The sequence below is a fragment of the Staurois parvus genome, unplaced genomic scaffold, assembly GCF_062004578.1.
Source record: "Staurois parvus isolate SC_StPar_1 unplaced genomic scaffold, SC_StPar_1.0 ptg000155l, whole genome shotgun sequence".
NCBI lineage: Eukaryota > Metazoa > Chordata > Amphibia > Anura > Ranidae > Staurois > Staurois parvus.
This window is the reverse complement of record NW_028317951.1, coordinates 17,234,662-17,252,064: the sequence shown is the minus strand read 5'-3', so window position 1 is coordinate 17,252,064 and position 17,403 is coordinate 17,234,662. Positions and strand designations below refer to the sequence as shown.

At 37.3% G+C, this 17,403-nt stretch overlaps 1 protein-coding gene across 1 annotated transcript in view; it reads right to left on the bottom strand.

Moving 5' to 3' along the window:
• FNDC3B (fibronectin type III domain containing 3B) overlaps positions 1–17,403 on the bottom strand; it is a 413,185-nt gene that overhangs the window by 116,843 nt on the left and 278,939 nt on the right. The window contains exons 7-11 of the mRNA XM_089675519.1: positions 10,795–10,853; positions 6,329–6,486; positions 5,834–5,893; positions 3,383–3,521; positions 2,849–2,902 (exon numbers count right to left, since the gene is read on the bottom strand). Of these exons, the coding sequence (XP_089531645.1) occupies positions 2,849–2,902; positions 3,383–3,521; positions 5,834–5,893; positions 6,329–6,486; positions 10,795–10,853 (470 nt within the window). The remainder of the gene's footprint in view (positions 1–2,848; positions 2,903–3,382; positions 3,522–5,833; positions 5,894–6,328; positions 6,487–10,794; positions 10,854–17,403) is intronic.

The following is a 17,403-nucleotide window of genomic DNA, read 5'->3' as shown; positions in this document are numbered from 1 at the left end:
CAAGATCCTTTTGCATGGCCACCAGAGCCCTATAGTGGTACTGTTATTTACCTGTATGTATGTATGTTAAATTTCAATAAAAATATTGAAACAGAAATATATTGAACACATGTACACTTGATGATATTTTTTTGGAAACACCACAGTATGCCTTTCCTCCTGTCATTATCTATTTCATGAACATAGATATAATAAACAGACAACTGAAATGATAATGACCTGCAATCCAAAGACTTTGATTTACCTGTAATTTTTTAAGAGTCAATTTTTTTCCTGCCATGTTTTTGTAAAGAACTATCTATCTATTAATTTGAACAGATTTAGGATTTAATAAAAAGAACTTTAAAAAGTCAAAGGAAAATTAGTCCGGCATGTGTGACTAGCATGTATTCCCTAAGTGGTGAGCCAGTAAAGTCCTCTGAGAAGCAGTATTTCCTGAGTAAAAATAAGGCCCACCATGCAAAGCAAAGAAAACAGAAAGAGCAGTGTTATTGATTGCTCTCCTCTGACCCAGCCTTACATTCATGCTTGCTTGATTCACTGGTTGGCCGTGCAGTTTCAGTGTTTACATCCTGTTTCTCTCTAATGAGCTGAGCAGATGAGAGGTTTAGGGGCCATTTCTTGATCTTTTTCGCAGCATAGAAATCTTTTTTACTTTCATTTATTTAAGGCTGAGAAGATGAGTGTGATCAGATAAAAGCAAACTAAACACTACTTAACAGGCAACAGCAATAGTATATGAATAACCAAAAGCTGAAAAAATAGTACACACACTAATATCTATATAAATACAAAATAACTATGCTTAGAATACATAGGGGTTGATTTACTAAAGCTGGAGTGTGCAAACTTTGGTGCAGCTCTGCATAGAAACCAGTCATCTTCAATTTTTTTTTTTTTGGCAAAGCTTAATTGAACAATTTTAAGTTAGAAGCTGCCTGGCTACCAAGCACAGTTGCAACAGATTTTGAACTCTCTAGTTTCAGTAAATTAACCCTATAGTGATATAAATATAGGTATGGAAACCACAATTGAATAGGTCATTAAAGGGAGACTACATAAAACCTCTGCAAATGGGGATCAGTGGTATAGAGTATATGAATGTAGTGGAGAGCACTTTACACTGACTAAGTAGTCCAGTGAATGTCGGGATCCAAGCCACTTACATAAACCCTCACCTCCCACATGGGGAGATTCAACCTACACTCTTTTGATGTTAAAGGGCACATACTGTATGACCACAGTATGCATATTAAAATTTTGAAATATAGTATTCATAACAAGCAGTGAAAATGCTTAAATGCAAGCCCTCTCTGACCACTGTAGATGTGGATACTGTGGAGTAATTCATCCTCAAAAATCACACCAGATACTCTGAAGTCTGATTTCAGTCTGTTTCTGACAGCTTACTATCTGGTGTTTGTTTATACTGGAATACTTTTAGGCTGCCAGGGAAAAGAAAGGAGGATTAGCTTCCATTTCAGTGCCTTTCTTGTGACTTTTGAAGGAGAGCGCACAGCCCACAGCGCGTGCAGATACAGAGGTTAGTGAATGGTTCTTTTTACTTGTTTACTGCTTAATTGTATGGGAATACTTTAATGTGCATAGTCTGGACACAGGTACACTATAACATCTTGTAAAAGGAAACTGGCAAGTGTTTTGTAAATTGAATGGCACCCCAATTCACTAAACCAACACACCGTTAACTCAGCTGCGCTGAAGCACACAACAATGCATGGTAATGCACTACCATGCATCAGACCGCACTGCTTTGAAAAATATTGTGCGGGTCTGATTCTACACACATTGTGGTGCATTGGTGGCCCATTCCAATGAATCGGCTGCATTAATACAACAGATGTTTATGCGTATATGTTAATTCATTGACTGCACAGGTGTAAAGGAGCCATGAATGCAAAACAGGTACCTACCAGAAGTGCTCCTCCTGTTACTGCTAATTTATTTCACACATTAAAATCCACTGAAAGCTGACATTGAAAACTAACATCAGGGATTTCCACACTGACAACTTTGTGAAGAGAGTGTTCTCTCTTCATAATTTATTATATATAACAAATGCCAAATCAAAGGAAGGTGGAGCAAATACATACAGTTAGGTCAATATATATTTGGACACAGGCGCAATTTTAGTTTTTTTCAGGAATTTACCAAAACATATTTATGTATTTTTATACATATGTTTATGTTGCTCAGCTCAGCAAACTGTTGATTTGGCCACTCCTAATGTTGCTGCTATCTCTCTGATGGATTTGTTTCGTATTTGAAGCCTTACAATGACCTGTTTCACTTGCATGGACAGCTCCTTTGAACGCATGATGTAGGTTCACAGCAATAGAGTCAAAATGCAAATACCACACTTAGAATAAACTCCAGACCTTTTACCTACTTATTGAGGAAGAAATACTGGAATAGCCCACATCTGGCCATGAAACAGCTTTTGATTCAATTATCCAATTACTTTTGGTCCCTTGAAAAAGGTGAGATGGCATACTTTAAAGAGCTGTAATTCCTAAACCCTTCCACCAATTTGGATATACATACCCTCAAATTAAACCTGAGAGTGCGCACTTTCAGCTCATATCCATTATATAACTATAGCTTGATTATGATTTGGTAAATACCTAAAAAATCTAAAATTGTGCCTGTGTCCAAATATGTATGGACCTAGCTGTAAAGCCTCAGTGTTTTCTCAGCTTTGTCCTGCTACCTTTACAAACTCCCTGCCCATACATGGATTAAAATTCAACCGATCCTTGCTGAACTGTGCAAACTATGATCCATGGATGCCAGCATAAAAGGAAACCCCAGTAAAAGATCAAATACAAACCTCATCCCACTGTAAGAGGTAACTGGCAATTTTTGAGCCATTATCAACCGGTGCCTACAAAAACAAGAGAAAAAATATTTTAAAATTGATGTATGTTGTTAAAATGAAGGTTAAATAAATAAGCTTTACAGTTTTACAGCACACAAAAAGTACCAGTTTCTAACGTTTAAATCCTGTGAGACATGGGGTTAGAACAATACAGAAAGTGGAGATGAATAGAAACAACATTTTTCATCATTCAGCTGCTTTCAACCCACCAAAGGTAAAATCTCATCTGCCATCAACAGCTGCACTTTAACATTTTACAAATAACCAATGCCCTTTGTTAAATATTCATTTTATTTATATCTATCTATATCTACAATATAAATATATATACTTTGCAAGTACTCAGACTATATTACAAAGACGTTATGCATCTGGCATCTGCTCCAGACGTGCCAGGGGCATGCTGGGAGAAGGATAAACATTACAGTACAGCGTGTGGTCAAATAGATTCCATAGATGACACAGCTGCAGGTGAATTGACCTTACCTTCCACTGTAGTGTGAGGGAGCTTTTGGTTCTGTGAGACAGCTTAGGCGGGAAAGGACATTCTGGTGCACAACTGTGAGTGGTGAAAGTGATGGGTTCTGAGCAGGATCCCTTTAATGATTTGTTTGTTGTATATACCCTAATAAAACAAACACCAGCATGAGATATAACCTTACCAAATGTAGTTTTAAACATAACTTTCTGCTTAACATTTCATAGGAAAGAATTAAAAGTAAACCATAGAACACCAAAAATGCAAGATGTCACGTACTGAAAAACATTAAGCATATAATACTACAGTAGTATTACTAATTGCAACAACAATAGCAAAACAAGTTAGCAAAATGTCTAATTCAGGGTGAACCTGCATATGTCTTTCATAGATATTTCCTAGTCTTAACAATAAGTATATTAGCATAATAAAACAAGCAAAAAAAAATCTTTAAATCTGAGGAATACAGAGTTTACTGTTTTAGAGTAAGCAATAGCAGGACCTTCAAAGAACATTCTACTTTACCATGAGCTGTGAAGGCTCATATAAGCTGTAAGCTAAGACTAGGGTCACCAATCCCATTTGGTGTGGCTTGCAACAACCATGGCAAAAATATTGTTTTTAATAACAATACACATATTGACTATATGTTTTTGTTTTTTTTCTATTTCATGTGATTTTATTTAGACATTTTTCCACATTTACATGCAGACCCAACTGTCCAGCACAGAGGATGGGACAAACTATGAAAGTCCTAGGAGTGCTTATAACATTTTTGCTCCCATGGTTTAAATCTCCTTTTTCTAGAGTAAGGTTAGAAACTGTGGGGGATACCAAGTACATGAAGAATTTACAGTTTTCTTCCAAACGGATCCTGACCACTACTTTTTGTAAACAACGTTAACTTGTATGTAAAGAAATACAGAGGTGCAGCAGCTTTTTCTTCTCCTCAACTGTTTCGTTGGTGGTATGATCAATCTCTTACAAGATTATCTGATTTTCAAAGAGGAGGATCTTACATCACCTTTGATATGCTGCGCGCGCTTTTTGATATTCCCCTTTGTGAGTACCATCGTTACCGACAGATTAGACACTTTTTTAAATCACACTTTGGCCTTATACCTTCGTCTCCGATTTCCTTTTTTGAATGTACCAGCCGTGACTGTCCTAGGGGTAGGGGTCTTATTTCTAATTTTTATCACCAATCTTTGATCTGTCTTTTTTATACACCTCCTTTATACCGACTAAAATGGGAGGAGGATAGTGGTACCACTTTTTCGGATGAGGATTGGGATTCCGTGGTGGATAACATATGTAAAAGCTGTCGATCTCTTTCTGTTCATGAGACGGCCCTTATGGTTTTAACCAGATGGTATTATACCCCATCAAGACTACATATATCGTTCCCACAAACGTCCCCTCTGTGTTTCCGGGGCTGTGGCCTTACAGGCACTTTGGTGCATATATTTTGGGATTGCCCGTCCATATCTTTGATTTGGTGCAGGATATCCGAGGTGGCTACCTCACTGGCGGGTACCCCAGTACGCTTGTCTATACAGACCTGTCTATTGGGGGCTAATATCCCAGGGGTCCCTGATGCCTTTATGAGATTGATACATACTATATGCATTGCCACTTTATGGTCTATTGCCTTACACTGGAGGTCCAATGCTGTACCCTTGGCCTCCATCCTACACAGAATTGATGCTGTAATGCTCATGGAACGCATTCACTATACTCTGCTGAATAAGATGCACTTATTTGGTAAAAAATGGGAGTCATGGAGGGATTATAGACATTTATTACATGATTAACAACATTTCCAGTGAAAAAATTACTGACATATACTGTTGACAGACGTATCATTCAACTTATCTTATCATTAACGTATCTCATGTACTTGCAATCTACTTTTTTTCTGTTTCTTCTCTTTCTTTCTATAATATACTTTTCTGAATTGTACTTTTCAAAAATGCCTTGTTTTTGCTGTAAATATTATTTGAAAATGTGCTGTTGTTTTATTGTCTACTTTTATTCAATAACATCGTTTGTAAACAAGAAATACAGAGGTTGCAATTGTTGACCTTTTTTTAAAGTGTGAAAGTTGGAGTTGTACCTCCAAACCTGGCTTCACTTCCTGAAGAGTCACTATTTGACTAAGCATGAAGCCAGTGAAGTCATACAAACCTGAAGCACCACCTATATACTTTTAGATTACCAACCCACTTAGCTTTGGAACTAAGGATAAGAATAATAGTCATGGCCCCTGCAACTTAAAAGGATGATTAGCAAATGCTGCAGCCAATTTTCTATTCTCACAGGTTCCCTATCTTTAGGAAAGTACCCCAAGCTCTGCTGTAGGGATTTCATCACTTGGATTTCTGCAGAAACACATCTTGAGTACACTGCACTTCAGAGTGTTGTTTTTCCAGCCCCAAAGCCAGAAACGTATAACTCACCTGACATGGTAATCTGTTGCCGGCCTGAGGTCTTTCAAATGACATTCTAATTCTTCTCCACTGCAAGGACAAATGACATATCAAAAGAAAGCAATAAAAAGGTGGAAGCTAATATGGGTTTCTGCCCTATACTCCAACATTATCATCAATATAACAGACAAAGTAAGGGAGTAAAACTCATCCATCTGCTTAGTCAGGACTTGAAAACATTCCTAATGCATGTAACCAGTTTATAACAAGTACACAGAATAATGCTTTTATGAGATTTAAAACCAGATATATACAGCACAGCCTTTAATGACATTTAAGAATATTTTACAATCTTTGCAATGAACACTATGCATAGCAAACAAACTGTACTTGTCAGCTAATGACCTGCAGGGGAAGTTCAAAGTGTGCACAACATGCCATATGTGGTTTTTATTACCTTTATTGATAGAAGGCATTACCAATATAATGGTTACCTAACATATGTTTCACAGTGGAAGGTATTACCTGTAAATAATCTTGTACTTTCCATCTCTACCTTTGTCCGATAATGCAACCTCGTAACTACAAGAATACAAGAAGCCATTACTGGATTTCTCTCCATTTGGGTAGCCATTGGCAGGGGACCATGTCACTAAAGCTGTTCTTGACTGGATGTTAGAAACCTGAAAGAAAGGTAAAAGATTTGTTCCTTCCATTTTCATTTGATTACATTTACAAATAGCCAGATCATGCCAACTGTCTGTGCATTGCCTTACATTTATAGGGAAACCAGAAAGAACTTTGGCTTAGCAACCATGGAGATGCTTTTTATGTTTAGAGATATTATGGATAGAAATTCTTAATTATGAACTAACATTACTGGGAAGTTATGCCTTTGGAACCACATGAGGCACAAATGTTATCACTTGCAATAGCAGACTGTGATTAGAAAATATGCAGTGATTGAAATAAAATAATAGCAGTAGGCGCAGCTAAACTAATGTTCACAATTGAAAGGTGTATAACCAGGATCTAACGCCAGCAAAAATTTTCCATTACTAAAGATGTATGAAAATCTCTCTGCTTTCTGTCAAAAGGGATTAAAAAAACGCTGTTCTCAGTAAGATACATAATTTTCCACATGCACAATATTCACATTTGTTATGTATGATGTAATCATATTGTTTCTGTTGTTTACAATGTAAGATCCCTACAGTACATATTCCATAGTCAATCTGAATGAAACCCATTCACTCTACACTAGTAATAACATAGTGTGCAGTGGAGCCCCACATAATCACAGGAGAAACATACCGTAGATAGCCTATGATGATCGTGCCCTTTGAGTAAACCAACCCATTCTACGGATACAGAACCTTCCATCATTGTGACAATAGATTTTCTGCTACAGAACAGGCCTCTTCCACTCAACCATTATTGATTGCTAGATGCTTTGTGATGACTGTACCTGCTTTGTATTACAGCCAGAAGTCCTGATTTACCTACACAATGATATCCTCTACCCTACATTTATAAAGAAATGGTAGAATGAAAATGAAAAAAGTGAGGTCCCTTCTCCCAGGTATCTGTCTCCCTGTTGACTGTGGCTCCAGTTTCTGGCAGCATTTGACCATTGCAAACTTTCCTAATACCTGGAAAAGGCCAGCAAGATGCCTGAATTGAAAAACAGCCATGCACCATAAGATGATTAGGTCCATCTAAAGTCATGCAAATTACATTCTGCCCTTTTTCTGGACTCTTGATTCAAAAATTGAAAAAATAAATAAAATAATAAGAAAGCCTTGGTTTTTCACACTCAAGAGCTGGCTGTTCATCTTAAAAACATTAATGTAGTGATTATGAAAACATGAATAATTTATAAAGAGGAAATAGGGAACTCAACTAATAAAAAGACAGCTAAACTGAAAGCTGCATCTCCATAGGAGAAATGAAAGTAAACAAATACCCACTCAAATACTTAATTAGCTTCGACCCACTGTTTGCATGCAAAATTAATCCTTGCATACCTGATTACTTCCAGACTCTTTATTGTTACAGTCCATTACATCCATTGTAGATACAAATCCTTAAAATTTATACAGGAGGTTTAAAAATATTTCTTTTGAAATGTAACCAACAATTTATAAGATGTGCATATAACATATATGAAAGAGTGTCTTTCCAACTGTGTATTCCTAAATATATCTATATATCTATATATATATTTATATATATAGATATATATATCGGGTAAAATAAGTTTTGAACATGTCACCATTTTTCTAAGTAAATATATTTATTTCTAAAGGTGCTATTGACATGAAATTTTCACCACATATCAGTAACATGCAATCCATACATACACAGAAACGAAAAACAAAAAGTTTTCGGAAATTAAGTTATGCGTAATAAAATGGAATGACAAGGGGGAAATGTTTTGAACACATGAAGAAAGAGAAGTGAAAATAGGCATGGAAAGCCAAGACACCAGCTGAAATCTATCAGTAATTAGAAAGCAATCCTGCCCCTTGTCAATGCAAATTAATATCAGCTGCTTCAGTCTCAACTGATGGCCTATAAAAAGGTGTCCTGATTACCAAGGTGTCACACAAGAAACATCTCATGATGGGTAAAAGCAAAGAGTTCTCTCAAGACCTTCGCAACCTTGTTGTTGCAAAACATACTTATGGCATTGGTTACAGAAGGATTTCTAAACCTCTGAATGTTCCAGTGAGCACTGTTGGGGCCATAATCCGGAAGTGGAAAGAACATCATTTCAATATAAACCGGCCACGGCCAGGTGCTCCTCGCAAGAATTCTGACAGAGGAGTGAAAAGAATTATCAGAAGAGTTGTCCAAGAGCCAAAAACCACTTGTGGAGAGCTTCAGACCTGGAATTAGCAGGTACAATTGTTTCAAATAAATCAATAAGTAATGCATTCAACTGCCATGACCTGTATGCACGCTCACCACACAAAACTCCACAGCTGAAAAAAAATCATGTTGAAGCTCTTTTAAAGTTTGCTGTGCAACATTTAGACAAGCCTGTGAAATACTGGGAGAATATAGTCTCGTCAGATGAGACCAAAATTGAACTCTTTGGATGCCATAATACACACCATGTTTGGAGGTCAAATAGCACTGCACATCACCCCAAAAACACCATACCAACAGTGAAGTTTGAAGGTGGGAACATCATAGTGTGGATCTGTTTTTCAGCATACGGTACTGGCAAACTTCATATCATTGAAGGAATGATGAATGGAAAAATGTACCAAGACATTCTTTTTATAAAAATCAGCTGTCATCTACCAGGGTGATGAAGATGAAACAAGAGTAGACATTTCAGCAAGAAAATAATCCCAAACGCAAAGTCAAGGAAACTCTCAATTGATTTCAAACAAAGAAAATAAATCTGCTAGAATGGCCCAGCCAATCACATGACTTGAATCCAATAGAACATCTATGAAAAGAACTAAAGAACATAGTTCATAGAAGAGGCCCATGGAACCTTCAAGATTTGAAGACTGTGTGGAAGAATCGGTCAAAATCACACCTGAGCAATGCATGCAACTAGTTCCTCCATACAGGAGGCATTTTGAAGCTGTCATTACCAACAAAGGATTTTATACGAAGTATTAAATACATTTCAGTTTAAATGTTCAATACATTTTCCCTGTGTCATTCTATTTTTTTACATATAACTTAATTTATAAACTTGTTTGGCTTGGTTTCTTTGTATGTATGGATTGCATGGGTTTTTACCGACATGTGGCGAAAATTTCATGTCAATAGCACCTATACACAGTATTTTTACAGAAAAAAATGGTGAAGTGTTTAATACTTATTTTACCCACTATATATGTGTATATATATATATATATATGTATATATATATATATATATGCTCTTTTGAAACAAAAGCTGCTCTGGAGCAGCCTATCTCAACCTTTTTACCTCAGAGGAACCCTTTAAATAATTTTAATCTCACATGAACTGTTAAAAATGATTATACCTACAATAGCTACAGTTCATGGTATGTTGGGGTAATCAGTAAATTGTAAATACAAAAATAAATAAAACAATAAAGACAGTAGAGTATTTGAAGTCCACAATGGATCAATTTACAACACTCCCTTCTCTCTATATGGCAAATAATTTTTAATATATTTAATGACATTAAAATTGTATTGTTTCCTTACACTGGCAGTCCATGGAAGAGTGACACTGACATTGGTGGTCCCCTTAGATTGGCAACCAGTGGAGAATTGTCCCCTTACACTGAAGGTCAGTGGAGAAGTGCCTGTTTGCATTGGTGGTCAGTGTAGTGCCTCCTTATACTGACTGTAAATGGGAAAGTGTCCCCTTATTTTCACTGTGGGGTTGATTTACTAAAGCTGGAGAGTGCAAAAATGTTACAGCTGTGCATGGTAGCCAATCAGCTTCTAACTTCAACTTGTTTAAGTAAGCTTTGACAAAAAAAACCTGGAAGCTGAGCTGCACCAGATTGTTCACTCTCCAGTTTTAGTTAATCAACCAATGTCAGTGCATAAGTTCCATCTTGCATCAGTGGTCAGAGTAAAAGTGACCTATACATTGGACGTCAGTGAAAAAATGCCCACCTAAAGTTTATGTAAAACCAAACAATAAACTTCCTTTGTTTATGCTTTTTTGTAAGGGCAAATAATACCTGCTGATCTTGTCAGAAATGTAGTGTCTTGAACTGTCTTTCCTGTGTTATCTCAAGGACAGTACCTAGCCCTTCTAGTTTTTATCTTGGACAAGACAATTAGTCCCTATTCAGTGGTAAGGAAGACAGTAGAAGAGGTTTATTATTAAAGCAAAGGTAAGTTCTGTTTTAACGAATTGGTCTTCTGTGTAACACATTGAAGAATATGCTGGAACTATGTAAATTACTAAAATAAATGTACAAGTAAGATAATATATTTAGTAACTGTTAGAAAATATACACATTGATTTAAAAAACCCACCGTTAACTTCTCAATTCCTGAAAGCACCTCGTGTGACTTCTTCACTTCTGGTTCATATTCTGCAACAGAAAACAGTCTTAGTCAGTAACCCAAGCCACAAATATTGTACATTACATGCATTTCTGAAATATAAAAAAATGTTGTTATATACAACTAGAGCTAGAGAAGCAAGCTATTCCAAAAACACTGTTTTTCACAACACTTTTGCATCAAGGAGCTTGCATCAAGAAATCCATGTGTGGTCATTGAGAAAAAAAGGACAAGCATCAAACTCTAGAGAAAAAGTGATACAAGTAATAGGTACAGCTTACAGTATTTCACCTCAACAACACTTTCAAAAATGTAACAGCCCCCAAGCCATACATAGATGGCTGTCATGGTGGGGAGGAGGCGATCAGTGGAGGGAACAGACCGTGCACAATATAAAGCAGAGGCTGCATAGCCTACACTTTAAAAACCCTCCCTAAAATATGGATTCCCTTACCAGTCCAGTACAAGCTATTAAATCAGGACTTGTTAAGCCAGGCAGGACATAAGGCAATTCTTGTATGATATTTTTTAAAGAAACCTTGTTACTCATCATGGAATCCCTAACTGGTGTATTTTGTGATTACAAAACTTCTTATTGTAACAGATCAAAAAAAAGGAAACAAGGCCAACCCAAAACAATTCTTTATGTGTCACCAGAACTGGAAGCAAAGGGAAATCTCCACAGTGAGGATGCAGACAGCAACACAAACATTATTATTATTATTACTCAGAATTTACATAGCAACACCAGTTTGCTCAGTGATTTGCAGACCAAAGGGAGGTAAGACAGTTACAATACAATTCAATACAAGAGGGTAAGGAGGACCCTGCTTGTGAGAGCTTACAATCTAGAGGGAGGGCCAAGTGATACAACAAGTAGTAACTTGATGAGCTGATGGAGAACGTAAAGGTACAGTTTTAGGTGGAAGTGGGATGGGTTTACAGTAGACAGAGTAGGAGATAGCAAATTGAGACAGAGAGTTCCAGAGGATAGGCTCTAGAGAAGTCATGGAGGCAAGCATGAAAGGTAGTAACAAGGGAGCTAGACAGCACGAGGTCTTGAGAGGAGCACAGATGATGGTTTGAGTGATATTTTCATACAAGTTTGGTGATGTAGCTTGGTACAGAGCTGTAAATGGCTTTTTTGTCGTTAACATTCTGAATTTCAGACACTGGGAATGGAGACAGTGAAGGGATTGGCAAGGAGGCACTGATTAGTCAGTAAGGTAAATAATAGCGTTCATAGCCTGAAGGGTGGATAGCCTGTGTAAAGGTAAGGCAATCAGGAGGGAGCTGCAATAGTAAAGGCTAGAGATAACAGGCGAGTGATAGTAGCTGTGTAGTGTCATTTGCTAAGAACAAGCACATTTTGGAAATGTTACAGAGCTTAAAGTAGAATTCCAAATATAGATAATATAGCAGCAACATGGGATCTTGTTTACTTTGTACCGCTGGAGGACAGGTAAGCACTGCAGACTTTATTTCTACTATAGAGAGTTCTCATAAAGACAGGTGTCCCATTTGGAGATTTTCCCTTACTTCCTGCTCTAAAGACAACTCTAATATTTTGAATTTCCCATAACTTTCTGTCTCAGTGACAGCGGCCACCAGGGCACACACAGCAAAAAAAACGTTATATGGGGTCTATTCCCTCACTGCTCAATCCAAAACAAGAAAAAATGCCTTTACTTACACTTTAAAGTGGGAACTGCACTAAAAAGGGGAAGTTCCGCTTGTTTGCCTCCTTCCTCCCTCCATTGCCACATTTGGCACTTTTTGAGGGGGAGCAGGTACCTGGTTTTGACAGGTACCCACTTCCACTTCCGGTCAGATGTGCTGCAGAGATCTGAGCTGGAAGTTCAGCCCCCTTCTCCTTCCCAGCAGCCTTCCGGGACACATCACTGGTCCCAGAAGACTGGGGGACCATTCACAAACTGCAGTGCGCTTTGTGCATGCGCAGTAGTAAACTGGCTGTGAAGCCGCAAAGCTTCACTATCAGGTTCCCTTATTTAAGATGCTGGTGCCTGCATAGAATCGGTTTGGGTGAGGACATCACTGGATCCCTGGACAGGTAAGTGTCCTTATATTAAAAGTCAGCATCTACAGTATTTGTAGCTGCTGTTTTATTCCAGGTTCAGCATCTTTGGCCGTCTTAATCGGCTGGTGTGGGACAACATAACTCCTGCACATGTGCATGGGGTAAATTCATCCCAGCACCTAGGCATGTTGAGATTACATACTGAGTTGCATGTGTACACCCAGAGGAATTTGCTAAAAGGCAGTGATTGCAGAAGAGACACATACAGAGTAATTGATTAAAGCATTAAAATCAGTTTTCTGGCAGTAGTTTTCTACCTGGCAAGCACTGATAATTTTGGTGTTGTGGCCCAACGCAATTCTTAAGGGTGTCTAAGACACCATATATGAGTTCCCCGTAGTGCTGTCTCTTATGCAAATAAAAACTTTCTGCTACTGTTTTTTTCTTTTTACAATAAAGTTCCACTTTAAGTTTGAAATTATGTTCACTTCGGAGAGATTTACTCTCATTTCCTTTTGTGTCTCCAAGATAGGAAGTGAAGAGAAATCTCCCCAGCAGAGTTTAGCCATTTCCTCTTTTATCTAAGATAAAAGAAAATGTTTCGGCTTTAAATACACTTTAAAGTGGTTCTAAAGGCTGAAAGTTTTTTACCTTCTTGCATCCTATGCATGAAGGTAAAAAACCTTCAGTGCGCAGCTCCCCCTCAGCCCCTACTAACTACTTGAGCCTGATTACAATCCAGAGATGTCCATGAAAGCCTTGATTCTCCCGAGTCTCACTCTCCTAATTGGTTGAGACAAAGCAGGAGCCATTGGCTTAAGTCTTATGGACATACAGGGATGGCCCGGGAGCGAACTCGAGTGTCCACAGAGCAAGCAGCTTGCTCTGGGGGCACTTGGCAGGACGGAGGGGCCTGGAGCAACGGTGGAGGACCCCAGTGAGGGAAGACCAGGGAGGTAAGTATGACATGTTTGTTATTTTAATTAAAAAAAAACAAAGCTTTAAAATCACTTTAAAGAAAGTCAGATATAAAGTACATTTAATCCAGATATGTATTAATTTAAAATTTCTGTACATAAAAATACAATCTGTATTTTAAAATAGTTCCTTATTCTATTTTGTACTAGCCTCTTTACTTCCATATACATCATTGGAAAAGGAAGAGGCAACACCATACGCAAATCAGACTTTATTATAATGCACAGGGTTTTGCATCTAGCAAATGGAGCTTGCTGATTGGTGGAAACAGCACAGAAATGTCCTAATCAGAAAGTGGCATCTTTACTATTCAGACACAGCCCCAACCAAGCTGTGTTGTTTTCAAGGCAGTGGAGGAAAGTAAGGTCTGGCATAAGTGTGCTGTCTGGCAGCAGTGTTTAAATTAACAATACGTTCAGAATTAGAAATCAGAATTAAGCCAGTTAAGGTAAGTAAGACAGATTACACATATTAAAAAAAACTGTATGTAAGACATACTGCGCAAATAAAAATAAAAACTATGTATTTCTGCACTGGAAAAAGCCAGTTATTAATTCTTCTTTTTAAGAAGCAATATATTACTTCTCCATTAGGGGTCAGTCAAGACCACAGAATAATACCAACATTCCAGATCAGGAATTATTCTAGCCAAAAAGGAAGCTATATATGTTTCATATGGCATCTACTTACAAACAAGAGATGTGAGTTTTTTTATCCTATTAGCATGAGCAATATTTGTAAATGTTTCTATTCTTGTTGTGGTGCTTTCACTTATATGAAACTAAAAAGGGGGTATTAGTATCAATAATTACAAATGTAAATATGCATTTTTTTATTTTGTTAAAGTTGTATTAAACCCAAAAGCAAACATTTATTATACTGCAGCTTGCAGTTTCTTTGATGTGATGGCTGCAATCATTTTCTTACTTTTTGAGCTGTCTTTCATCTATTTATATCTAGTGATCCAGCCAGTAAGTCTCGTTTTTCAAAAGAACATGCACTCCAGCAGAATGTATCAGTTACAGAGATGAGAAAAACCATTTAACACTAGCAGGGGTGCTTACAAAAATCAGCTTTTATTTATGGAAAACCTTTGTCCCAAAAGAAAAAAAATGTATGCTGTAACTGATTATAAAGTGTGAACAGGGGCGGACTGACCATTAGAGCACTTAGACACTGCCCAAGGGCCCAGGGTCAGTAGGGGGACCCATGAAATGCCCCTGGTACCATTTTTATAGCCGTTTGGCGGCCACAAAAATGCATTAGCTTTCATTAGCATTAGTAGGTCACATGACAGTTGTATACAATGGATAGCTTCATTCATGCCATCCATTGTATACTAGTGTCTAGCTGTGAATGGTCACAGCAGGTCACATGCACATGTCATGTGATTAGCTGTGGCCAAATCACAGCCAAGCACAAAAAAAAAAAACCTGAATGAATCGATGTCATTCAGGTAAATGCTTGCTTATAGCAAAGTAATTCTTTGCTATAAGCAAATTGTGTAAAAAAAAAAAAATACTGATCACTTCCCCAAAGTAGTACAATGTTACTATGGTAACATTGTGCTACTTTGGTCATAGTAACATATGAAAATAAATCTTTAAAAAAATGTAAAAAAAGTAATAAAAAATTAAAAATAATAAAATAAAAAAAAATTAAAAAAAATGTATATATATATATTTTTTCATACTGTCACCAGTCAGTGTCCCTGTTCACTCCAATGCCAGTTATATGATGATGCTGTACTGCACTGGTGACAGTATGTAAAAAAAAAAAAAAAATAGTGAAAATAATTTTTTTAATTTTTTCATTTTCCGAAAAATTATGACAAAAAAAATACAACTTCAAATAACTCGCCATGCCTCTTATGAAGTACGTCAGACTGTCTACTTTACAAAAAGGGGTAATTTGGGGGATATCTGTACTATTCTGACATTCTTGGACCTCAAGAAATTAGATTGGCTGTCAGTAATTCAGGATTGATCAATTTTCAGATCTATCCCATAGTTTGTGAACTCTATAACTGTCCTACAAACTAAATAATACATCCTAATTTGGGTTATTTTCACCAAAGACATGTAGCAGAATACATCTCGGCCTAAATTTATGAAGAACAATTATTTATTTGCAAACTTTTATAACAGAAACAAAGAAAAACGTGGTTTTTTTTCAAAATTTTTGGTCTTTTTTTGTTAATTTAGCAAAAAATAAAAACCCCGGCGGTGATTAAATACCATCAAAAGAAATCTCTAGTTGTGTGAAGAAAATGATAAAATTTTAGTTTGGGTACAATGTTGTATGACCGCGCAATTGTCAAAGTGTGAGAGCGCTGAAACCTGAAAAATGGCCTGGGCAGGAAGGTGTAAAATTGCCTGGTATTGAATTGGTTAAGAATGGAGGCAGCATGACTTCACGTTGGTTCTGGAAATCACCAGCACCGGGCAGCCATCTTGCTGCTCACAACATTCTGCCACCTACTATCCGGCGGACCTATCAGCAATCCCACAACACTGCATGGACAGTTAACCCTTCCCTATGCTATCCAAAGCTTAAAACTTATTTTTTTGGCTGGAGTTACACTTAAAAATTGTGCCTGTTCCAACATACATACAAATACAATAACAAACCTACAGAACCTATCTTATTTGTAACCCGGGGACTGCCTTTACATGTTTGTAAGGCTCCATGCACACTGGCTTAAAATTTGCTGCTTCTACTGGAGTTTTGTGTTTTGCCTGTAGAAGCAGCTCAGTGTTATCCTATGTGTCCATGCACATTAGGACGATTAGAGGCCTATTTTAGGCTCCAAGTTTAGACGCGGGGAAAAAAAACTTCTGGATTGCGTTTTTGATTGGAGCTTTCTGACAGAAAAAATGCAAAATTCTCCTAAACTCACCTAAACTGAGTTCAAAAACACTCTAGATCAGCGTTTTTTCTGTCAAGGGAACTGGCAGTTTTTTTAAGCCCAATGTGCATGGAGCCTAAGTGTGAAAATTAGGCCTAAACAGAGGGGAATATAAATGATCATTAAAACAAATGATGTACTCATATGTGTCTTTACGCATTTAAACGCAAGTGTTTTACTGATCATTACACAGGAACTTTTCTCCTAGAAATCACATAGTTAGTCTGGCTGAAAAGTCCATCCAGTTCAACCATAAAAAAAAAAAAGTTATAATCCTACACCCACAGTTGATCCAAAGGAAGGCAAAAAACCCAAGAAAGCATGATGCAATTTGCTCCTGCAGGGGAAAAAAATCCTTCCTGATCTCCCGAGAGGCAATCGGATATTCCCTGGATCAACTTTACCTATAAATGTTAGTATCCAGTTATATTCTGTGTATCTAATAAAGAATCCAGGTCTTTTTTAACGCAATCCACTGAGCTGGCCAGAACCAACTCTTGAGGGAGTCTATTCCATATTCTCACAGCTCTTTCTGTTAAGAAACCTTTCCGTATTTAGAGATTAATTTATTTTCCTCCAGACGTAAAGAGTGCCCCCTTGTCCTCTGTGATGACCTCAGGGTGAATAACTCTACACCGAGTTCACTATATGAACC